Below are 25,867 nucleotides of genomic sequence, written 5' to 3'. Positions count from 1 at the left end.
ATTCTGATGCTATTGTAGTTTTGTTGCAGTTAACATGGGGATAAACAACTGCAATTCATAACAAACATAAAATGGTGGATTTCTGGATTTGGATTTTGTTGTTATCCTTATGTAACTGATATGATCATTTTGAATAATTGATATTAATAATTAATCTGTGCCCACAACTGGTCTGGAACAAGTGGTCAAACAGACCAATGAACTGACAGCCCATGTAGTTGCTACTGTGTGCTAAAAATTGGTAATTTTCCTGAAGAACAAACATGTTTATTGTCTATAAAATATGAGGAATACAAAAATATAACAGCAGCAATAAAACAATTGACACTGACAGTTAGAGAAGACTGATTGAGTTAATAGTAAAATTGCTACCATCTCACAGCACTGGACATGAATGGATTTTACTCTAGCTTGTAAGGGGAGCGATCTCTCAGTGCAGTGTTTTAAAAGGAGAGTCAGGGTGGGCACATGTTGAAAAGCAGAACCGAGAAAGAAAGCAAACACAGTTTGCTGTGGAAAGATTGTATCTTGCCTCAAGAATATATTCCTGTATTCATTACTTTCTCAGCTAATTTATTCCTTATTGGCTCATTTACTGCATCCTATTTATTTATTTATTTGTTTAACTAATGCAACACAGTATACAATCAATACAATTAAGAATAACATATAAATAAAACCAGAGAAAGCAGAACACGAGTGTACGCAAAGTGAAAACAGCAGAACAGAGTTGAGGTCATGGAAAGACTATGATCCTGTTTATAACATTTATCCTAAAGTAAATGTTTAATTTTCCTCCACAGACCTACAGATAATCCATTTTTCTAGTTCAGTGAGCCTCTGTGTAATGTGAGGTGTAGGTCTATGTGTATTAGTACCCTTGCTTTTCTAGTTCAATAATTGCATTTGACATGATTTAAATTTGAGGTCTTTGTAAATTAGTTGCTCAGCTGGGCCCAGATGTGGACCTTAAATTTTAGAGCATGCTCCTTAGAAAATAAGCCCCAGAGAAGACGCATGACTTAGAAATGCCACTTGAATGAAATGATGAAATAAATCATCAGGATACTGAAGGGGTTCCCTGTGAAGAGCATTATGTATGTATGTTAAAGTCCATGGGATCCTAAACAGCTGGTTTATAAATCCATGGAGACTGATGTCCCCCCCTTTCACTTCTTTAACGGGTTTTGTCCAAATAGGAATTTCTGCTGGCTCTCTTTGAATAGTGTGTAACCTGCTGTGAGCATGGGAACTGCTGATAGCAAAAAAAGATAAACAAAAACCAAGGGAATTAATAAAAAGATGCTTTCTTTGTCTCTTCACTTCACAACTTCAAGACCTGCTTTCTACTATCCTTAAAAGTAGGGTTTTTATATCCTAACCCTACACCTGTTCACACTCATAATTCAGATTTTTGTTGAATTCTGGCTGACAGTGTGTCTGTGCAATTCTTGCTCTTCCGTGCTTTGTTGCAATTTCATAAAGAAAGATTTTAAACAGCGAGGCGCTATGTGTCAAGTGAAGTGTCATGAAAAAACAGCAGGGTGACACTGCCTAAAATCATTGTGGCAGCTTCAAACACGTGTTTGTAACCGTGAAATGGAGCATAGAAAATAAATCAAAACACATGCTGGATGCTATTCTCACCAAATAAATGTAACAAACACCATGAAAGGCACTTTCAGATGACTAGAAAAATATTGGAAGTGACAAAATCCACTGACGGAACACGACTTCATTAGCATGTCTTTCACAATGACAGGCCTTTTTTTTTTTTCTCCTCTACACCCCCACCTCCCCTTCCACTTGCTGTAAATGCTGATTTCACTGTCTTCCAGTGATTCCTTGAGCTTAGCTTTCATCAGCGGTACCCCGTCTGTCTGACTGACCTGTTTGAGCAAAGGTGAGCAGCATCACATAGGGCCCAAGACCAGTTCCATAAAACAGAAATGATTAAAGAGGTAGGGAGAGAGACCCACCAGCAAGCAGTCTGCCGCATCAGTCCTCGCTTTTTTTCTCCCTGTCTCCCTCTCTTGCTCGCTCATTTGCACCTTCTTGCTGAAGCTTTTCTCTCAGGATCTTTCTATCCACTGGCTAGATCCACAGCACCTTTATTTCCTGGTTTTTGCACCCCCACTCTCTCTCAGCTCTGCCTTCTTTCTGTATTTTCCCTCCTTTGCTCAAAGAGAAGCACATTTTCTTCCATGAAGGATTGGGAGTACACATTCTCAGATTTGGCCTTGAGAGAAACACTGTTGTATGTACCTATATGCCAATATTTTATAAGTAAACTGTAATATCAACAATGATGCTTTCTCATGGCACAACAGACAATACAAGTCAGTAAGGATAATATTTTTGCTAGCAGCGACAGAAATTACTTAGGGCTATGACTTAAATAAACATGATGCAAAGGAACACAGCTCTAAATTCAAATACAGTGGTCCATAAGGATCTGCACAGGTTAGTCTGGTGTTTGTGAGCAACAAATTATTACAAGCAAGGCCCATAGTTTGCTAAGACATGTCAAACATACCACCCTTGACCAAATATTCATATATATGGAATTATTTTGTACACTAATGCCTGTTGCAGTGAATATCAAGAGCGTCTTATTATAAAGTAAATGCTGATGATGTTGTGATAGTCTTTTGAAAGAGGAGCTTAAATGTGGACATGTGGTTAATGATTTTGTGCATTGGTATTATTCATTTAAATATTACAAAATCCCAACAAGACAAACTATATAACTGCCAAATGTCATAAAGCAATAGTAGCAATAGTGACACATTGGACAAATGCACAAATACCAGCATCTGGGTATATTGCTGGATAACAAGTTGTTTTTAAATCAATGCATATGCTATCTAAAGAGAAGTGCAATGCCTTCTATCTCTTTAAAGAACATAAATCTGTCTGCTGCCAATTTTTGTACATACGTTTTACTGCAGAAGTTTTACTTTGCTAAGTCAGTAACTGAACTGGGGTGTTATGTGCATTTTAAATTTTAGGAGATGGGAAGTGTTTTTCACCCTGCCCACGAGGGGTAGAGGAGATCCAATTATAGCAAAGAGCGATGATGTCCTAAGTAGATGTTGCAATAAGTTGAAATATTATATCAAACAAAGTGTCAAAGGAGATCAGTTGGCTGAGGAAGCCTGGGTTGAAAGCTAAAGGTGGATATGATTACATCCAATAACACATTTTAACGATCTTAATATCTCTGTATATTTGGGAATGTGCTTTCTATTGCAGAACTATCATTCGCTTTGTGCTAATATGCAACATCCCAAATGATTAAATGTATACTGAATATAGCTACAAGGCATCGCATTATTTAAAAACTAGAATACAATATTCTTTTATCTTTCCTATGTTTAAATGATTCATGGGGAATTTTTAATGTATCTTAAAAGTACAATAAGTAATACTAAATTTTGCTAATTTCTTGTATGCAACACTTGTCTTTATCCAACCGACCACATTGGAAGAGTCTTCATGTGGAATTTGAAACAGCCCTGTTGCTAGTTTCCTGGCATGTTTTCTAAAATTAGCCACAGGGAAGAAACCAGTGACAGAAATCTAATTACATCCAATAGAATTTACTTATCAACACAAAGTGGCTACAGAAAATACAAACAGTGCCAGGGGTGATGACTGGAGATTGCAGAAGGTTTCAAATGAAATAGTCCTATAGGCGCTGTGTCTGGGGACAGTGAGATGGTAAATCTTGTTATTTCAAAACAACAATTCCAACATTTCAGCATGAGTATACATATAGTGAGAGATGTCCCCTGGTTGCTCCTATTATCGCTGCAGCAAGTGAAGATGAAAGGCGGAAAAAAACAAAAAAACAAAAATGAAAACCTCTATGACAATGCTGCAAGTTAGCATTTCACATTCAGAGAAAAGAACAAACATGCACATCAAAAGATGAAAACAAAAAGCAAGAAGAGTTTTGAGGATTAGTCCTGGGTGGATCTAAAATTATATGGCATCACAAAATCAAAAGAAACAGGCATACAGCCTAAACAGAGGACCCCACATGTACATTGATGGTAAGATAGATATAACAACAGGTGAAGGAAGAAAACAAAAGATTCAGCAAAGTAAAGAGTTTTGAGAGAGAAAGAGAGGAAAACATTTGAAACAGACACAGACAGAAGACATAGATAAATGAGGCAAAGCTATACAGTGCATGGTTGAGTATGGATCAGCTGATTGATTAACGCCACTTTTGGTGCATCAGAGAAAATGGATGAGTGCAGGCTCTGTAGCCATTTGGTAGTCAAATCTAATGTGATTACCATGACACACCAATATATTACTGCAATTAAAGCAGAAGTATTGGTATAGTCAGGAAAAAGACGAGAGTCAATTTCAATCAAGATGGGTGTCTAAACTATACAGGCCTGTCTAGGATGTGTAACTTTGACAAATTGTGTGACAGTTTTCACAGACACAAGTGTAAAGATGTGAAAACTGTTCATTTACGAGTTGATAATAAGGACTGACATTTGATATAGTCAGACTATTTTCTATCTGTGCCACTGTCACAGACAGTAATCCTTCCAACAAAAGATGACATATTAAAGGAATTACTGAGGAAGCCTGTGCTGTACGTGCACTCGCAAACTGCCTCAGGAAACTCTTAAATAGGGGAGATAAAACTAAATAGGCGAGATAAAACTGACCTGAGATGAGTACTGTGGAGATGAGGTATAAACAACAACAGACTACGCTTAGTCAGCACTCAGCAGACCTTGGGCATTACTGGTCTGAGTGTCATCCACACTGAGGTGGAAGAAAAGGAAAAACAGAGAAAGATCATCCAATTCAGGACCACTGGAGCATGGAAGAGGCTGTATAGAACAGCTTACATGTGGTACAATAGCCATATGGTTGTTTGCATGCCTGTGTGCGTTTGTGAAGAGAGAAAAAAGTGAGAGAGAGAGAGAGAGAGAGAGATCTTGTACATACAGTGCAGGGCAATGGGGATAGTGCTCGCCAAAAACTGTATGAACGAATCCTAAGTGCTGATTCTTTTCCGGGTTCGATACGATAAGTGCTACACTAACAAAAGCTCTCACCTTCTCCAGCCTGTTCTGTTTATTTTATGTTACCAAACTACCAGCAATCAAAATGGAAGCATTACAACATTAAATAGTGCTCATGAGTACTGTGTGAAATCATTTAGTTGGTAGGCAGTGCAGGTGTTTTCTCCTCGGGGATTACCATAGCTGTATGCAACCTTTCAGTACGTATTTTCCCATATACTAGACTTGACTCAACTGGTGCTGAGACTGTTCAGTATAAAAAACCTGTATACTAGACACCCTTAACACATCCTGTACATGCTGATCTACTGCCTGTAGATCAGCATGATGTGGTTGTGGTAGGTGACTAGTGGGGCTTGCTTTGGTTGTTTGATAAATTGATGAAGTACACCCTATCACCAGAGCATATCAAAAGTTGTTGAGTTAATTTGCCTTACTTGACAGTGAATCCTGCAATGTGACTATTGCACATGTGCACATCATAATGTTGATACTGAAATGATATATTATGCAGCCCTACCATACGGTAAACAATGCCGCGGAACTAGGAGCGCTCAAGACGGTCTGTGGCTGGTGCTCTGTCTCGAGCAATCCCACAGTTTAGCGGCACTGTTTAGACGCATGTGAAAAACACATTTGGTGCGCGTGTCAATGCTGTATAGGAACAAACATGAGTCATTTCCTCTGAGCCATCATGCCAGATATTTAATTACATGACTATTTTGGTACCAACATTTACCCAATAGTGTGGTGGATAATATTCTGAGATTTACTCACCAAACAGAAAATCTACCTGCATTTGGAACTTGGCAGGTGTTAATTTCGGACCCCGCTTGTACCCGTGGCAAAGATAATGAACCAGTTATACAGAGTGTAATCCATTTCATATTAAAGGATTTTAGTTTTGTTCATGCAAGCTGTCCTTATAAAACACTGTTACGTTAAACATGAACTTAGCTATAGGCTATGTACTTGTAAATACTCATCAAACTAATCCTCCATGGACTAGGGCATTTGCTGGATTTGGCAGATTAGGGAAATTTCTGAAACAGTTGATGAAGAAAAGTAAAATACACGGGTAAGACTTCGGTCTATTATATGTGATTTTTGCCTTTGGCCAATGTCAAGTAGGTGAAGTGTCAACTTTATATTGAAAGAGAGGGAATGGCTTTTAAATGTTGTTCATGTCAGTTTCCATGAAATAGTTATGAAAGTGCCAGCCTTATGCTAACTCCTATTAATAAAGAGTTAGCTGTCTGGTCAGGTCTTCCGGTGTAATCAAGTCTTCCAGTCTGACAGCATAAGTATAGCTATGCCTTAATCAAAAAATAATGAGAAAAAAAATTCCATTTGTATATAAAATGTTAAGATGGCTGTATACAGTATGGGAAGAAAGTATGTCATTTAACTGTGGGGTCATGGGATGTTGCCTGATGCCCCTCTAAAATGGTTCTGGCTACAGGCTTGTAGCTAACAGAGCCTGTTTGATTCCCTCTTTAGCATTGCATGAGAACGATTTAGTTTTTAATACGTGTAACGACTGCCATACAAGACCCATTACCTCAGTTCACCATTGTTTCTTATCGACTCAGCTATAACACTGAAAAGTTCTTAAAGCACCCTGAGAGTTTTCAGGTGGTATAAAGAAAGTGGAAGGAAGGTGACTGAGTTTCACACTGGGTGTTGGAATGGAGCAATCATGGTAGTAGAATCAGTTTTCCAGAATCCTGAGTTTCTGTTTTGCACCTATCCCTCTGGGGGGACTTAAAGAAACTCACTATTTTCATGACCTTGCCCTTAGATTCTGAGAGAGGTTGTCACAGGTGTGTTAAAGTTTCTAATAGTCTAAGTTTGTGTCTGTCTCTCTGTCCCTTATTTCTCAAACATAATACCAATTCCTCATACTTCTTTCTATTTCTAGGAGTGAAGCTACTATTGTAAGTTTTGGTGTGTGCTATGTGGCGTGTTAATCTTTTAAGCTGCTATGATGCTCAGCATCACAGAAAAAACAGGTAACCTGGCTGAGCTAGATTTCAAATACAATTCAGTCTCAAAGGGTTTTTTTTTTTCTTAACAACTGTTTAAAGTGTAATGATTTAGATTTTCTGGTTGCATTCCAGGCTATTAACTTTCAGCTTTCTTTATGGGACAATATAAAATATATTCTCAATCAAATATATTGTTAGATGAAACATTCTTGTCCCCATGTTATTATTTATTGATTTGGAACGGGAGAGACGGAGAGATAGAGTAAGTATGTGTGTGTGTCCAAATGCTGTATCTAATCCCATACTGTGGCTAGCCCCAGTGGCCCCTCTCCTCTTCTAGGCCTAAATGGAACAGGTGAGGAGCCGGAGCCTCTCGGGGCCGGCCTCACACTTCACTGGTGCCCAAACTTAAATTGGCTTCTTCTCCTGCTGTTCCACACCAGTAATTACCCCCCCCTCCTTCCCCTACCCTCCCTTGCCAGGAACAGGAGAAATGAATGTAGACAAATAAACAAATAAATAGAATGCCTGAGGGGCAGAGTCACAGTACTTTGCACCCACTTGTTCAAACTGAGTAAAGAGGTATGAAAATTGGTGGGGATGTAGGGGGTATTACAGCTGTTTGTAAGAAAATGCATGTGCATGTATGCGAACCTACACATGCACATGGGGTTCCACAGTCTGAGTTTCCAAGAGTCGTGGTGTAAAATAACATAACAACATGATGTTTTGATGTTTTGACAAATACACAGTGTATATTTAACAGTCGCTCCAGTTGAATACCTACGACTGATTGGCTGAAACATCACCGTGGCATCCCACTGTGTCTTTGCTACACCTGTTTTGTTGAAGTGACAGTAATCATCACGTTTTTGCAAGCTGTGGTTTTAGGAAATGAGCGTGAGAGCCTTTGTTTCTTTACAGCTGTCAGAAGAGCAACATTTGAAATACCTGCTGTGCCCCGTGTCAGAACAACCCGAATCAGAATCACTTGATGACTCGTGTGTGTCCTCGTGCTTTTGCCTGTCAACACACTCCTCTGTCTCCCAGGCTATCCATTTTCTCTCTTTCAGAGTGTGCCATTAACTTAGACGGGTCGTGTTTAAAGGGCTTTGCCTATGCCACTGACACCCTGTCAATGGCTTTGAGATTGCCTTTGTCACCTGTCTTTCTGTGACAGACCTGATGGCATGCATGACAAAGCTGAGAAAACGAAATGGTAACAGGGGAAAAGTGAGAAAGAAAACTGATAGCTTCAACCGGTTCTTACATTGAAGAAAAAATAGGACCTCATCTGAACCAATCTTTGAGCATAAATCATCAGATTATATCAGAGCGCTGTACGTCAGAGATTTGTCATATAGGTCACAGTACATAATACAACCATCTCTTAAATTGCTATATTATGGGTTATGTATTAAGGTTTTTGATCACATGCAAATAAATTCCAGTTTTGTCTTATTCTACTGATACAAATTCAGATGTGTCTCTACAGCTTGTTGGGGGGTATGAAAGAGACCTCTTGTTATTATTTTAATACTGTAGTCATAAACAGAGATGAGGAGGATGGCAATTACTGAGATTCAAAAACAACTCATGTACACAAACTCTAACTAGGCCCATGATACCCCAAGACATGTAAACAAAAAGCACAGCTGGATGTAAATTATTTCAGCTCCCTCATCTTCAAATTTTAGTTTAAATCTCTTGCCTGAAACAATAACAACAAGCCGGATAATCGTGTTTTAATCTGCCTTGTGTCCTGATGTCAGCAGATAGTGATATTCATATTCATGGGTGTGTTGCATAGACAAAAGCCTCCTAAATCAGGGTTTTCACCCAAGCCTCGAGCCAATAATTCAGTGAGCTTGAGAAAGCTTGAAGGGAGAATCTGGCAGTGTTGCAGGGGATGGTGGGCTGGGAGGGGAGCGCTATGCCAATTTGAACCACCCGAGCTCTACAATCTGCCCATCCAGATTGCTCTTTGGACCCACTTGCTTTTCAATTGGGAAATAATATGTCAGGTGGTAGTGGAAGATTGTGGTTTACTGTGCCCTAAGATGATACAATATATACAATTGTGACAAACAAGTACAAATATAAAAGCTGAGGTCAGATTAAATAAATTAGTTAGCATTTCCAACATTCTGAGACTATCAAGTAAATGCTGAATGACTGTTGGAAAAAACCACTTCATGCACTTAACCTCTTCCACTCCCGCTCCCCTACCATAGTCCCATTTCCTGGGTGGGGCGCAGGGGTTCTTTAGGGGGAGATAGCAGGTCAACAGTATATGCCGCATAGAAGTGGTGTACATCATCTGAAAGCTGGGAACCTGAAGATTAATTTGAGATGCCACTCAGCTCTGTGTGTCAAGTTTTTTTAGTGATAAATCTATAGTCTACATTCTGTTTTGGATAGGCATCTATTCAAATTTTTAAAAAGTTTATAAGGGCTTAGAGCATTATGATGGTAGTATATGATGGCCATTCCCATGCTCAATTATGTCTCATAAGTTGTTGCAGCAATTTTCGGGTTGATACTATTTGGTAAACAGATTTGGTGCAAAATTTAACCATTTTTGACCACTCGAGAATTGATAAAAATGGTCAAAAATAAATCCAAAATACCACATTAAGACACCAAGACCATGAGAAACATCACGGAAAAATTCATGCTGTGATGATTTGATATCAAATGATATCTGCATGAAACTGCATGGTTTTTGCCAAAAACTGCATGGGATTAGCATAAAGTGGGCATGTCTGTAAAGGGGAGACGGTTGGGTAACCATAGAATCCATTTTCATTCAGATATCTTGAGGTGAGAGGTTAAGGGACCCCTTTGAAAACGGCCATGCCAGTTTTTCCCTTGCCAAAATTTAGCCTAACTTTGGATTGTTATTTAGCCTCCTTCCCGACAAGCTATCATGACATTTCTTAGATTGTCTAGTTTCATATGATACCAGTATCTTCACTGTAGCTTTAAAACTGAGCCCGCTACAGCCTCTGACAGATGGTAATGTAAGCCGGGAAGTGGAAGAGGTTAAAAGAAAGGGTTAATGAAGAAATAATCTAATATTCATGAGACATGCAACAGAACTTGATCTAGCTCTTATTCTATGAATGTCACTTTAAATTGTTTTTTTTTGTCTGCTACAGTGTACATATCTGCTCTATAAATTGCATGTTCTGTGTTCTCCACAAAATCAGAGACGAAAAGGGAGAAATGTATATAGTACATCTACGTAGATGGAGACCTTGTTTCCATTCAGTCAATCAAATCTTTACATAAAGCAGTAACGTCAGCTTTCACACTGAGCCAGAATGCCTTCTACATAACACAAGAGCCACAGACTTTGTACAACAACCCACATTTGCTTTCCTGCTTTAGTCTCCTTCTTATCCAATGTACAGATGTCTTGTCTTGCACCTTAGCTTGTTGAATGAGGCACCAAGCAAACATCCAAACAGAGGAAAAAGTTCACCGCTAATGTCAGTTTGAAGGCTAGATAGCTTATTAGCTGCTCAGTTGCAGCACATTAAACAGTGCTGCGACTGTAAATGTAACTGCAACCACACTATATCCCATTGAAAAAAAAAATAAAACAAAACAATTAAAAATGTGAACTTGTAAACAAAAGCTCTGACAAAATGTATTATAATTTCCATCAGCAGACAATAGCATGAAAGGTGGACAAATGGACAAAGAGTTGAAAGCAACAATAAACAAAGTTACTTTCATTAGCTTATCTAAACAAGAACATGTGCAACAAGAAAGACAAACAAGAGATGTTAACTGTGGAAGTGTAGTTTAAACATAATTTGAAACCATCCAGAACACACACACCCACAACATTTATCGGTCACACTGTGATAAACCCACACTGGCGGTGTTTAGCAATTTCACATGGCTCATTATATATATATACAGTACATAATCTTTGCTACAGTGCATGTGCAACTTCGCAAATCTCATTGTTTTCTTCAACGACTTTGTAGTCATCATTATACAATGACAGATGAGATCTGTATACTACGAGATAAGATCCCCTACAGCTATTGGAACCGGGGGGGACCTGTACAAATAAGCCACATGTCTGCCTGTCTGCTGTTAAATACCTCTTTCTGTGTGGATGCCAGAAACATCATTCATGGCTCGTTAGCACTGGAAAGGTGTATATTTTTAGCTCTAAAAGTTTCATCACCCCAACTACTAAGGCTATGTAAGGCTGGTAAGCACCCAGAGAGTTAAGCTATTCCTTTCTTTCCCAAATGCCTTCCCATGAAAACAGGGCTCATACTTTCCTTAGACAGACCGGTGAGTGCTGATGATCACTGCACACCAATTTCAAATCTGACCAACACATTTCCGCTCACAACATGACCAAGGTGCCAATGTGTTTTACCAACAGGGTGTATTATCAAGTGATATGACTTCCATGGCAAGCCTGGACATAACAATAGCAGAGTACAGAAACAGGTCTAACACTGCAGTACAGCTAAGAATTGAAAAAGGGGCTAAAAAATTGAAGTTGCTAAACCATAGTTGTGAAGACAGATGCTAGAAGCTCAGAGCAATATGACATTTCTTTCACCTATAACCTCTTCTTTTACTTAAGTCTTGTTAACAATCTACAGAAAAACATGCTGAACTGATGAAGTGAGTGTACATTTTCAGCCTATAGCAAGACTACTGCCTGGCAGAGAGTAATATTTCAATTCAAAATTTTAATTTGCCAGTACCAGATGTTTCACCTGCCTGGAAATCATTCCAAGTACTACCATTTATTGTATCTTCTGGTTTTATTAATTGCCTAGGACTCCCCCTCTTTTACAGTATGCAGATTTTTTTTTTTTTTCCTGGACAGCTGGAGGCGGAGGTAGTGAAGCTAATCCTTGCAAAGATGCATTTGTCATTACACCTACTACAGTGCAAAATGTCCAACAGCTTGCGGCAGAATTGTTTTTCAAATGGACAAAACACATCGATTTGTGATATGTTGTGTCACTCTGGATATGTTTCACCACATGGGCTGTTATGAGAGAACCCAGATGTACCCAAAGTGTACAGGGCTCCAGAATGCTATCACTTACTCACATTATAAGAGATAGTGGGACTGAAATGTATCACTGGTAACAACAGTGCTTTTTGTAAATGTGCTCTTCATTTGAGTGTTATCAGCATTTTTTCAAAACATCATAGTATTACTTTGTCTGTTTTTAATCAAGAGGGAGAGAGGGACTTAAATGTAAATGTTTATTTGTATGTGTTAGTGTGATCTAGACCGGTAATTAGCTGTCTAGCTAACATGTGGTAGGCATGACATGAAAAACAACAAGCCTTCCCCTCCAGATGGAAGCACAGTGACTCAATATATGTGCAAAGGTAGCTGCTTCAAAGACCAGCAACATGTCAAGATGAATGACACATTTGAATGTGCATGGCATAAATTTAGGAGCTTCATTGAGATTGCAAAAAGCCCCCCAAACCATCACAGCCTTTGGCAAAGCTAAAGGTAACCTGCATTAACAATCAGGCTATCCTAACTACCTAACATTAGTCGGGTGGCATAGTTGTATCACTTGATAAAGCAACTATGGCTAATAAGTGCAGTGATCTAGATATAGACCCTTGAAGTTTTACTGTACGTCAGGTAGATATAGTTTCTTTGTAATCTAGTTTCATGTTTGAGTTAGAGAGCAAAGCTGATAGCAGAAATGTAAAATGAATTAATAAATGGCACTTTCAGCCTCTGATGTTGGCCCTGTACAGCACAACCAAATGTAATCTGTCACACCTTGGACAACCAATATTACAGTGTAGGTTTGAATTTAGTTGCTCTAACATAAAGAGTTTGAGAAGTAGAAGTACACCTCACTTCCCGTAATAGCCACGAAACCATTTTAAGGTCTTAAAGAAAATCAATATGCGCCATGTATTTGGTGTTAACCAAGGAACCTGAGGGAAATTTGATTCTAAATGTTACATTCAGAAGTGAATGGCCACGATATGAAGTAGCACCTTGACTTTAAACAAAATCCATCACATTTGAGTACTCGAGGACTTGCACTCTCACAATAATGGATCATTTTAGGGCAAGGGAGAATAATGAAAAGAACAATAAGCCAAGGCCAAGGAAGAACAAGAAACACAGGGTCTTAACTCCTCTTGATGTGATTTCTGAATGTTTTCCTTTAAACGCAGCAAAGGACCCAATGTAAAAAAAGAAAATACAAATGGGTGAAGAATAAAGGCAGAACCTTTATGTTACAGTATAAAGCCTCTTTGTCACTTTGGCCGAGGCTAACACACCTGATACAGCAGCAGGCTTTCACGTCAGCCACTTGTCATTTTGTAAAAAATCTCAGGGAGCATGCGTAGGCTAGCCTGTTGCCTGGGTTACAGTCTGCTGCAGACGTTCAGGCCCAAAAGGCTCATTAGTGATGCCAAGGTTGTCAATAGGTTGGCCAGGAGCTTTCAGAGTATCAGAGGGCCAGAAGGCACACTGGAGTGGATCCAGGGCCAGACTGAACCCTCTCCTCTCCCCAGGTGCCCTTCTTCTCTTAAGTCAGCCTTCATCCACCAGTAAGGAACCTCCTTTCCAAAACCGTCCTCCTCTGACCTTGTACACTTTAGAGAATGTCACACATTCATTCACGTCTTCTTACTTTTGTAATTATTCCTACCCTGCTAGCATGCAATCTCTCTTGGTCACCTCCTCTGTCCCTTTGTTTCAGTTGGCAGCCATTAAATCTCTGAACATCTTCTCCTGCTAATCATTCACATAGTAAAGCACTTCACTCACAAAGTCACTCAGGGGGGTATTGGATATCACAATGGAGTCTTACCCCATGAAGAGCGAAATGACCACATTCATTTTGTGAGAGGAACTAAATGAGTTAAGTCACATCCCCCATCTCAGCCCAAGAGCACACTCCTACCCCTGCTCATCTACTCCTACTCATAGCTACATCCGCTCTTGCTCTGGCAGTAAATGATTCTGCTTGAATCCCCAAGATGTATGGCTTGTGGTGGGAGGGCAAACCATTTGGGCAGTATTTCATGTATTTCTACTGCCAGAAAATAAAATGGATTGGTGGAATTAGTCTATTATGCCACTGTAGATGGAGTGAGTTTCCATATTTAAAGGTAGACATTAAGCAATATGTATATGTTCTGTTTAATTAAATGGTGAAATGACAACATGATTACCTCCTGCCTAGAAGATGAAGATACATATAAATATATGTAATGTATACACATGTATCATTAAGATATTAGTCCAAAGTAAATTTCCTCCTACCTTTGTGCGGCAGTTTAATGATGACTTGAAATTCTGTGTACTACTTTGAGACAAAATTATTGGCTAGATTCTGAATTTCATATATTGCCTTTGATGACAGATATGTTTTCATTACTTAGGAAACTATTTCTAACTTCAATTATATTTGCACTTACAGCCTCAATCCATGTAATGTCTCCTAATATGAGGTAAAAATTTGATATCATTAGACTTGGCCCTGAACTTTGTTAGGTTACTGTCCATGTCAGCTGACTTCCAGACTTGTCCAGTACTGCCTGTACAATTGCACTCTCCCCCTCTCTTTTCTCATTGCAGCACAGAGGCAGACAAGGTCCTCCATCACCCTGACTTAGGTAGGACGGCTGGATCTATGGGCTGTAACAGGGTTGGTGGGGGGGTATAGTTGAGAGCCTGGCCAGACACATCTCCCTTTAGATCAATCACATTTCCCCTTTCTGTCCTTGAACCTCCCTCTCCTTCTGTTGCTTTCCTTCTCCTCTGTCCTATTTAAAGAGAGGAGATATGTGATGGGAAAGTTTAACAGTACAAGAAAGCACCTAAAACACTCTGAGCTTTGGTTGTCTCAAAGTGCTTATTTTTTGTCTGTGCATGGATTGGATAGGAAATTGAAAAAAAAAAAACCTCTCACTGACTCACTTTCACTGTCTTTTGTTGTGCTTGTCTGTGTTTTTGTGTATACCGTACAGCTGTGCTCATCATTCACTGACACTGGCTACAATTAACATTTTCCCTTGGTTGGTTTCAAACTAATTCTGTAAAGTGTTGTTTTTGCCCCCAGAATCTGTGGTTGGATTAATTTTATCTGACTTAAAATTGTTGTTATGTCACCTACTGACAGAGTAGGTGTGTTTGTGTTTGTCTTGTGCTCATACATGAGCACATGTGCATGAAAACAAGTGTTTCTGCTGTCAATGGTTGCATCAGCAGCTCTGAGTGATCATTGTTGTGCAGACACACTTCACTCTGGCACTGCCACTCCAAAACCAAGGAGCCATAAAGCATGGCCTGTCTGCCTCAAAGCACCCATCCATCCACGGGCACTCGACACTACCCGAACCCTCTGATCTTTTACAGACAACCAATGTATGAGTGGCAGGGCTTACAATGCTCATCATAGTGTGGCAGCAGAGGAGGATGGCACACACAAATGCAGTCATAACCTGACATTTTTTACCTGCTTTAGTGTGTTAACACGATGTTAACATGTTTCGTCTTTTATTTTGGCATTTGATGCATGAAGAGTACCTTCTGCAGAAGAAGCTGATTTCTTGTAAATAAACAATGCCTGAGTTAAATGAATTTAAATTCCTTAATTTGAATAGAGCAATATTGACAAAAGACTACTTTTGACCAGAATTTTATCAGGACTCGCTGTCTTCAATGGTGCCTTGAGTAACAAAGTCAAAACAAAAATGTCTGACATGTTAAATCGGTCGGTCTAATTCCACCTTGATGCAAAAATACATCACGTTAGTTGGTTGTTCTAATGTAATGTCACAACACCTAAAGTTAAAATTTCTACGACAACAGGAACTAAGGAATAATAAGCAATGTGATAATTTATCTACAACTGATGATCAATCACCCATAAGAGATGCTATTGCTGTTACTAATATCAATGCAGCCACAGTGAAGAGTTGGGCAATCTTTTTACTTTAGTATGAAACAGAAACCCTTAATATCCACTGTGGACAAATTCCAAACCACCATAAAGACAATATGGGAAACTACATTCTCATACAATCTGTGTATGCTGATGTATGTGTACCTCCAGCATCAGATACCACAATGGAATTAGATAAACAAGCTTGGCAGAGTAGACATCTGAAATTAAAAAGTGGAAATGAAAAGGCGGATGTGAGCATGGGAAAGCATGTGTGTATATGCTGAAGGACCAAGTTTCTATCTCTTGCTTGCTTTGGGTAAAATTCCTGAGTCCCATTGATTGAGCATCGTAATCCAGGTCAGAGCCCTGAACTGGCAGCCACAGAAGCTACCCAAGCAGTGAGCTGGCCAGGTTGAAATTGATCCTAGCGGTCTCCTGAATCAAATAGTGTCCAAATCCTCTGTGCCATGCAGCATGCTGATACAATCTTCTGTTTGACCCCAGTGCAAAGTGTGACAGTGAGAAAAAAAGAAAGCAAGAAAGAAAAAGAAAAGAAAGAAAGAAAGAAATATTATTGCTTGCTGTTTTGTTTTAGACCAGTTTCCTCAGCAACAAGAAACCAAACATCTGTTGTTTAAAACAAATTTTGTGATGACAAGTCAGCTGATGCAACTGCTTACTTGATATTACATAACTGTTGTACTAAAACAGCTTGCAGGCATCACATATCACTGTGCTAACCTACAGCATCAGCTGACCACTGGTGAACCAAATGAACCCTAAAAAACGTTACATAATTTAAAAGGTGCCAAATTAACTAAATTAATTTCACCTTGCCTGATTACTATGGGATTATGATAGTCTATTCCCCTGACGAACAAGTACCGCCTAAAGCCTGCAACATAGTGGGTTGTCAATCTCTCTGAAAGGCCACAAAAGGCATGAACTGAAAAATCACAAAACACTGGAGGAAAATGAAAATTACAAACATGCATGAAAGCGATTTGGTTTTATGGCAGGCTGCTTGTTTCAGTCTCCTAGTATGCTGCATCCTGCTAAACACAAGTGACCGTTCAGCAAATCAGCAGCATGTGGAACAGAACACATCTGACAGTATACATCGAATCAATCACTGTTGCAAAGGAATTTATACTAAGGTTTGGGTATGGAGTCTCTTTACTGTCAATTAATTAGGAATGAGAAATCTTGAGTTTAGAGATTTCAACACAGCAATTATAACTTTGGATAGTGTCTTTTTGACAGACAAAACAATTAAATGTGTATTTGTTTAGTTTATTTAAACCTTATATAGAGTGTTTTAGATGAAAGATAACAGATGTTTCTCATTCAGAGTGCTTTGATTTGACCGCATCATGTCTTGTGGTGACGGAGGTGAAAATAAATTAATTAAATAATAAAACCTCAACACATTTAGGTGTTAATTCCCAGTGGGTTTGGTAGTACTAGCCACTCTTTCATGTTATGGAGTCATCTGTTTTAATGTTCATATCAAAAAATCCCTTTTCTAATGGCACTTTTAAAAGCACAAAAATCGAGAGTAGCAGCCATTAATGTCTTAATGGACCATAGAGGCCTTTACTTAGTGAGTTTATTGAAGTTTAAATTCTCCTACTTTAAGCTTTAATCTCAGAATTACACTTTTAACCCTACTCATTTTAAACCACATAGCATCAGTGGCTATGTTTACTTTCCCTCTCAGTAAACCTTATCCCCAGTCAAGAGAGCATGTTTAAATAAAGCATGACAGTTCATTATTTGGACAGATTAGAAATAATGCATCATCTAACTTTTATAGTCAAGTCTGTGAAGTCCAGAGCCTTATTCAGGTTGAAACTTTGGTCTGTATAAACATGTTTGCAACGGCACTTGGTACTTGGTGTTGCACATAGAACATTGTTGATTTCAGTAAGTTAATTTCTGCAGAATTTTCAAAAGGATAAAATTCTGCAGTCCAAAATAATACAGACTCTAGAGAGATTGCCTACCAATTATCGGCCAGTAAATTGCTGGGCATGATGTTCATGCTCCCATCTAGAATGATGCCAGAGACGACACATCTTTAATGAGAGCACTGGTGTACTTGGTGTGGGAGAGCACACTGGCAGCCTCCTCTTGGGGCACTGACGTTCCTTTTCTTGGCTGCAACCTTGCTTTTTATAGTGAAAACTTTTAAATCAAACTGCTCTCTCTTATCATTGTGTGCATTTCTCTTAAGGATCTAACAGCCTCCACCTGCTTCGTGATCTCCATTCGTGTCAATTTATTGTGAGGCTGTAAAGACACTGCCTCTCCTGAGTATTATGCTGACTGTTTTTCTCAGTGTCTTTTGGCCATGAAGATGCTCTGAAAAAACAATATATTCAAGTAATGGGGGATAGCTCCCCCTCACCTAATATGGCATTTCTGAGGCAGTGCCACAATGTAAATCAGCAAGAGAGAAAAAGTTTCCAATTTATAAGTGACTGGTATATACAAAGTAAACACAGGAATGACTGAAAACCACAACTGATGAATAAGGTAGTGAGTTTTAAATCAGAATATTTCAGTGTTAATCATAAATGTGTGTACAATTTTGTATGAATTAAAAAGTGAATTTGTACTACATGCAGGAAAACTCCAGTTCAACACAGGGCATACAGAAATAATAACACGACTTTTATCCACTTTGATGTGACTGCCTCTAGCATAAGAACACAAGGGGTTCAGGTTTGTGCTGTGGACCTACTCCACAACCACCACTATGTTCAGTGTCAAACTCATTTATTGTTCTTTCACTACAACATTATAACTTGCTGGTAATGTGTTTAAAAACTCAGTAGCACACAGCATTGTCTTGTAATCTATCCATCTATAGGCCTTTAATCTGGCCCAAGAGAGGGCCACGTCTAACGAGGCCATGTTCACCATGGCGACAACAGAGTAATCCCATCAGTGTGCATCAGCTTGTCTTATTGTGTTTATCTGCAGGGTTTTGAGGTCTGGAACACTCCACATTGATTGCTGTCCATGAGCAAATCCTGGTGTCACATCAAGTAAAACAGTAAAACACTGCAATTTCACCTTTATGATTGAAGAAACAAATGAAGAAACTCCAGTTATCAGTGTTGCCACTAAAATATCACAGTTCAAACTAACTTTATTTTTTGTGCGTCAAAACTATTGCTGATTCTTTGTGTGTCTTATAATTGCTTTCTTGTAGCTTCATTTATGTGTTTCCTCAGGCAAGATACCTTGAGGATGATGGTTTTGCTGTACGCAGTTAGAATAGCCTCATAAATATGCATGTGTTTATGATTTGTAATATTTCTTTGCGTTATCAAGAATTTCTTTGTTATTTATCTGGGTTATTTTTGGTGCTATCAAGCAATGTGCTAACAGTAAGTAATCATATGCAACTGCAGTAAAAGCTAAGCTAGCCCTTGTAGCATAGGCTCATTGTGCAGCTTTTTGTTATATACTGCCACCATGATTTGATGCATGCACTGGTGTCAGTTTGTGTCAGAAGTTGTTGATGGCATCAATTATTCAAGTAATTCTATGCATTTATATTTTAGAGCATGCAAATGACAGAGGACTAATTGACACAAAAATCTTCCTTTACAAACTGTCATCTAAACATTAAAAGACAAAGAAAGAAAGTATTTTTATAGTTTTTTCTTGCCATGCCTTGTTAATTCAAATCCAAATGAGGCCTCCAACTCTCCAAATTAAACAGCAGTATTTAATAAACAAAACTCATCAGCATGCACCCAAAGTGTGTATATGTGTTGTCCTATTAATTAAATATTTAGTCCCTTCATCTATGCGCCTGAGTGCTCTCTTCTTAATTGCAATGAACACAAGCGTGAAGTCAAGGAGAGGAAAAGAAGAGTGTGACAGTAGTTTTGATTTTCAGAAAATAAACATGTAAAATTTGTCAGCAAGGCAGAATTGCAGCTACATCAAGACGGTCTCTTTTTCCTCTCATAATGTGGAGGAAATACAAGCAGCTATGACTGAAAGTGCAGCTACAACCTAAAAGATTAAAGGAAAGTAAAATAATGAGACATATGGACTTTATACTTTTTACACATAAAAGAACAACATTATGTCTTCTTTTCCTGGTGAGATCCTAATGTTGTTATAATTATGGTGGCTATGATGTTGAAAATAAACCCTAATAATTTTAGTTTTTAATATTTTTCAAATTTTTTAAATTGTTTGTAAATTTAAACACAGCCTTTATTTAAGGGACAAATTTGGTGATTAAGAGCATTACCAAAACAGGGCCTTAGATTTGACAGGAAAGGTAGAGGAATACAGCCACTGACAGATACAGAGAGAGATGGACTGTATGGATATTAACTTAATTGACAGTTCTGACTGAATGGTAAAGGTGTCATGGTTTAATTCAAATATATTTTTCTAGCATTGACTATAATCTTTTGAAATGAAGAAAATGATGGTTGGGTCCAATACTTACAGTCCCTCTTGTAACTCTTATAGAGTTTGTACAGTTCATTTGATCAATAGTGACAACCTCTTTTATAGAACCTCTTTATTTTGATCTTATCCTAATGATTCTGTAATACTGCTGAAGCTTCATTAGTAGAACATGGGTATACAGGCCTGATTGAAGGATGCAACAGAAAATGTTCAAGTGCAGGTAAAGCTGAGTGTGCCAGTTAATTGATTTTAATTACAAGAAGGTTGCTTAAATTCTGTACGATGAGTTCCTGTCTTCAAACTCTGAAGTGTTATTTACATAGTTCTTTCCATGACATAATGCACCTTGATTATTACATTATTATTACACTGAGCACAGCTTTAGTTTTAGTAACCAAGCAACAGTGAGTGGGACTTTTGTACACAATAAGTATAGTCCTATGCACACACGCAAAAGGTATGCTAGAACAGCAATAAATACTACCTTTGTGAGGGTAATAATATTCTACTTTTTAAGGTGTGTCAGTGAGGTATTCACTTAACACTCCAATATTTTCTGAGGCCAAAACTTTCAATACTGCATCATGTAGGGCAAATTAGTGCTACAGAATTGCTCTCTGTAGGTTAAAACTCCCAAACATGCACTTTCACACAGCACCGAGGGAAGTCACAGGTGTTACGAATCTCACAGCTGGTGGAAAATACCTGCTTTGACATCAGTGTGTCCACATTAAGTGCAAATAATTTATTAACATCTACTTTGTCTAATGAGTCAGGCCACATTTGTACATACTGGTGGGGCCTGTATAGCCTTAATTATGATGATAAATTGTCCTTGATGGACTACCACAGGTTTTATATGAAATTTGGGCTCACATTCTGAGATGTTAATTTATTTTTGCCTCCCTAGGTGCGTCAGTGGAGACTGGGCAAATGTGCACTTTTGTTTTGCCAGCAGATAATTTAACACTTCAAATACCCAGGTAGTCAACCTGCATAATCGGTAAACAATATACCCAGAAGTGTAGGTATTTCTCCCACTCCCTGGGATTTTAAATCTACTTAAGCAATAACAGAATGGTGGCATATTGTGTATGCACTGAGAAAGTGTCAACTGAAATCTTTCAAATCTAATTTGACAGAAGCTACCAATACCAAATACATTATGACAACAAAACCGGTGTCATTAAGTTACACATGGCTTCCAGGGATGAGTTAAAAATACAAAGCAGCTCTCTAAAGAAGGCCAGTGTATAAAAGTCTCCATCACAGTGAAATTTGAAGTCAGGTGAGGCAACCTATTCATCTTGGCTTTCACTGATGAATCCTCAGATTTGTGGCAGCATCGGGCATAACCATTATTCTTCTTTCATTCTTCAGTTAACATGATGTATTACTGAGGCAAGGGCCAGTAACTGAGCCCTGTGTGTTTCATTAAGAATGAAACATGGATTTTTTATTTGTCTCTGTGAACTATAGCAAAGCATTTCCAAAATCGAGGAATTATAGGATCTTTGAGTAGGGAATGTAGAAACATTATCTGGTTTTATCTAGGCATATAGCTCTGATCATCTTACTCAAAATGGTAGCTATTACATCTGCATCCATTAGTTGCAGAGATACATAATTTACCTTGTACATCTTGGATGCTTTTCCATAGAGCAGTTTGCTGAAATTTTAAAGAGCTTTATTGGCTGTTACAAAGCACAAATTAAAAATAAGATCAGCCATCAACATGGCTTACATGCAGAATGAAAAACATACTTTTTAAAAATTTGTAAACTTCAACATTTTGACCTCCCTTTTAATTTTCTACTTTGATACTTCTTGCTTTGCTCTGTTATGTTTACCAGTTTTTCTTTTGACTTGAAGTTTTTTGTTTGCTCTTGTAATAGACTTTCTAATTTATAAATATTCTGTTGTAAAAAAGCTAAAGTAATTTCCTGTAGCCTGTTTTTGGAAACCTCCCACAGATTCTGTTTGGACATTGCCACTGTCTGGAAATTTCTCATTAGCCACTTATGATCAGTGTGTTATTCCTACAGTACATCATGATGTCGAGCCCACACTCCCACAGAGGTTCTGCCGTTCAATTTGTTATGCATTACAAACAATGAAGTAGAGCAGTTCCCCACTGACAGGGCATGTTGACACAAAATATTCTTCATACATACAATATGCTCTTGTAGTCTCTTGCTAACTGCGGCAAAAATGTATTTGTTAATAAAACGTCAATCATGACGTATGCAGCAATTGCTGTATTTGATAGAAAATATCCATACCTGTGAATCTAGCTAGATTCAACAGTCATCAGTAAATTCAATCATGGAGTGAAAAAGAGAAAAAATGATCACAAAATCCTATTATATGTCAGAATTATACCTTCCCATACAGACATAATAGGACAGTTTACCTGGAAATATGAAACAAAGCCATTAGACCACGAATAGGCAATGCTTGTGATACTGTGTTGACTGAACAACATGAATGTTTCTGATTGATAAGAGAAAATAGTGTCACACGCTCCCTGTGTGACTGTTGCACATGCACACTGTGCAGGTAAGATGACAGAGGAGCTGAAGGGAGTAGAGATTCTGAAGATAAATAAGCAAGAACAGCTTGATCTCAAAGCAGAAAAAAGAACATAGAACCCGAGTGCTAAATCCCGATTGACATTCAAAGCACATTATTTGAGATGCTTTAGAAACCCTGAGATATTCTCTTAGCAGGACACCTGTCTGAAAAACACATATTAAAGTTACTCTAACAGTCATTAGACGGGCTTGACCACTCATGATAAGAAAAAAAGATGTTTTGTTTGGGCTTTTTTTTCTTTGTTTTTCCTGTTGGAAAACCAAAAGAACCATAAAAACCAAAGTCACACTCTGTTTGCAACTTTCCCAGTGAGAGGTTTAGAATAAGGTCTTAAAATAAGTTTAAAGACAAATCGTAAAGCCCATTGAAAACATACGAATAAAAGCATTATTAAGTGAATCACAAAAAGTATCCATTTATAGAAAGATCAATTGTCATGAAGAGGCTTTCACACACTAATGAAATTGCTGTATATACACATTATTTGTAGGCTGCTATTTCCTACTCTGACCTAAAGAAACATACCATCACATCACAGTGCAAAGACAACTGCTACACATGTATGCAAATCACTGTGAGGATTTATGAGCCTAAGCTCCACACTTGACGTGATGTACACGATGTTTGCTTCAGGGCCACACAAAAATGTCCCAACTGTCTCAACTTAAATAACTTCATTTTTTCAGAAGCTGTCCTCATACTTACAGTATTTATTCTTTGTCCATGTTTCAAAAGATACTGTTGAATTTTCAGTGACGGCAAAGCCCTGATACAGCTTTGTGATATGAATGGTGACAATGCTCATTATGATAATTTGGTCTTTAAAGACAAGGAAGTCACAGCATCTCTGCAGGCCAGCTGGATTAATAAGGGCAATTAAAAGTCTTCCCTTCATGTGCCAAAAAGAAAAATAACAACAAGCACCACAGGCTCTACTTCTGTCCTGGTTGTCCATATGAAGTTCATGCTCAAGTGTCAAAAATCTGATACCACTGAAACAAAATCAAAATAAAATTCATGTGATCATGGCAGAATTGTCGCATTTGAGAAAAGGATTAAAGATGCATGGTGTTCCTAATACTTTGTCCACTCCATTAACATACATGAGGAGGGCAAAATATTAGGAACACTTTTCAATATAATGCACTCCAGTACACCACCATCACACACTACAACCTCAATAATAAACATAAAATAGAATTATCACTTTTCTGTCAATGTCAACAAAACCTGAAAATGTATAGGCTTCATAAAAGTAGAATTTCTGGCAGAACTGTTGTATAGGATTGCATTAGATTGCATAGATGTTCCTAATAAAGTGGACTGTGAGTATATATATATATATATATTTTTTTTTTTTAAGGTTTTTCTTGAGCTTGATTTTGTCAGCAGAACCCTCTTAAAATCTCTTAAAACCATGTCAGAAAAAAGGAAAGAGGAGCAAGTTTAACCCTTAACATTCATCAATTACCTTACAATTTGATCCAATTTATTTGTCTGTCTTCTTAGCTTCACAATGTGACAACGCCAGCCAAAGACTCATAAATTTTAACTTTTTTGAGCTCATCTTATTTTTAGGTGAACAAAAAGCATCCCCACAGTGATTAGCAATTACATAAAGTGAGTTTGACAACTAAAATGGCCTCAAGAGCCAGATAGATGAGTAGTAGTACAGATTTGTAAGCTCCGAGTCTCTCTCTGTCACAGGTCCCTGAAGCATGCATGACTTAACCAAACGTCTGGTTAGTGGGGAGCCTCAACTGCTCTTTATAATTTTTACACTAGGAGGTGTGATACATATTTTTAATTACGGATCACTTCCAGAGGAAATCATGTACCGCAGAAAAAGCTCCCTTGAACGCCTTGTAAATAAATAAAGGCAAGCTCTCTAATTAAACAAGAAGTAGCTCTCATGCAATACGCATGATGCCTTTCTTTATCCCTGAGCCTTTTAGGGGAAAGTGTGCCTTGAAGTTAAAAAGTCTTTTATGAAAATGTGTTTTGAAAACTGTGAAAACACAGACATGTATTAATAAATGCTCACTTAAAGTGCAACAAAAAGTCAGCATCCCCCTCGGGTCGTTTGCAAAACACTTGGCTTTTAAGTTTGAGTTTAATTATAGATTGGGCAAAAAAGGTGGTCACAGCAGGAATCAGAATAAACTGATATTCTCATAGAGGAGACTCAGTATGTATCACAATTTCTACTTACACAACCCACCTACACTTCCTATTTTGCAGTACAGGTAATTGAAAAAAAATGTAAATTTTATGCATGTTATATCAAACTGTCAGGCATAACTGGCATTACAAGTGTTCGGTAACTCTTCTTATGAGTCACTGAGATAAAAGCCAGAAACACAGAATCATGTCCTTCTTTACAGTATAAGGATAAATGTGAATAGACAGATGGGTAAGACATGACTGAACCCAGCTATGTACAATATAAGACAATTGATCTCAGTCAGGAAATATAGATTTGATCTTGTGCACATAATAGAATTTTTAATTTTTTTTTTCCACCAACAATATCTTTATTGATTTTAACAATAACTTAATACACTTAGGGTGATGTACTTCAGTTTAAGTACATCTTATATTTATGTACAAATATTGAAAATCAGAACCTTTGACGGATTTGGACATTGCAGAGGGTTACTTATATATCCAGGTGCTTCCATTATATGGGCTAAGTCTGTCATCTCTAGATAATATATGAAGGGACCTCAAATGTTGTAAAAGAGTGACTGATTACCCCTGATAGCATATGTACGGCCAGAGTCATAGATAATTCAGAAATCCATTTACTGATGCTTGGCCTACCGACCTTTTTCCATGATAGAGCAAT

The 25,867-nt window shown here is 38.1% G+C and overlaps 1 protein-coding gene across 3 annotated transcripts in view; it reads right to left on the bottom strand.

Annotated features, from left to right (window-relative positions):
* The window catches only part of ctnna2 (catenin (cadherin-associated protein), alpha 2), a 337,649-nt gene that overhangs the window by 171,619 nt on the left and 140,163 nt on the right, over positions 1-25,867 (bottom strand). The window contains exon 8 of one of the 3 annotated variants that reach the window (XM_044346940.1): positions 14,694-14,854. The exons of the other annotated variants lie outside the window; for them this stretch is intronic. Within the exon in view, the coding sequence (XP_044202875.1) occupies positions 14,792-14,854 (63 nt within the window). The 3' untranslated portion in view covers positions 14,694-14,791. Of the gene's footprint in view, positions 1-14,693; positions 14,855-25,867 lie in introns of those variants that run through there. 3 annotated transcript variants of the gene reach the window in all.

The sequence above is a fragment of the Thunnus albacares genome, chromosome 3 (assembly GCF_914725855.1).
Source record: "Thunnus albacares chromosome 3, fThuAlb1.1, whole genome shotgun sequence".
In the NCBI taxonomy this organism is placed as follows: Eukaryota; Metazoa; Chordata; class Actinopteri; order Scombriformes; family Scombridae; genus Thunnus; species Thunnus albacares.
The sequence above is the reverse complement of the archived record's forward strand: the minus strand, read 5'-3'. Positions and strand labels throughout refer to the sequence as shown.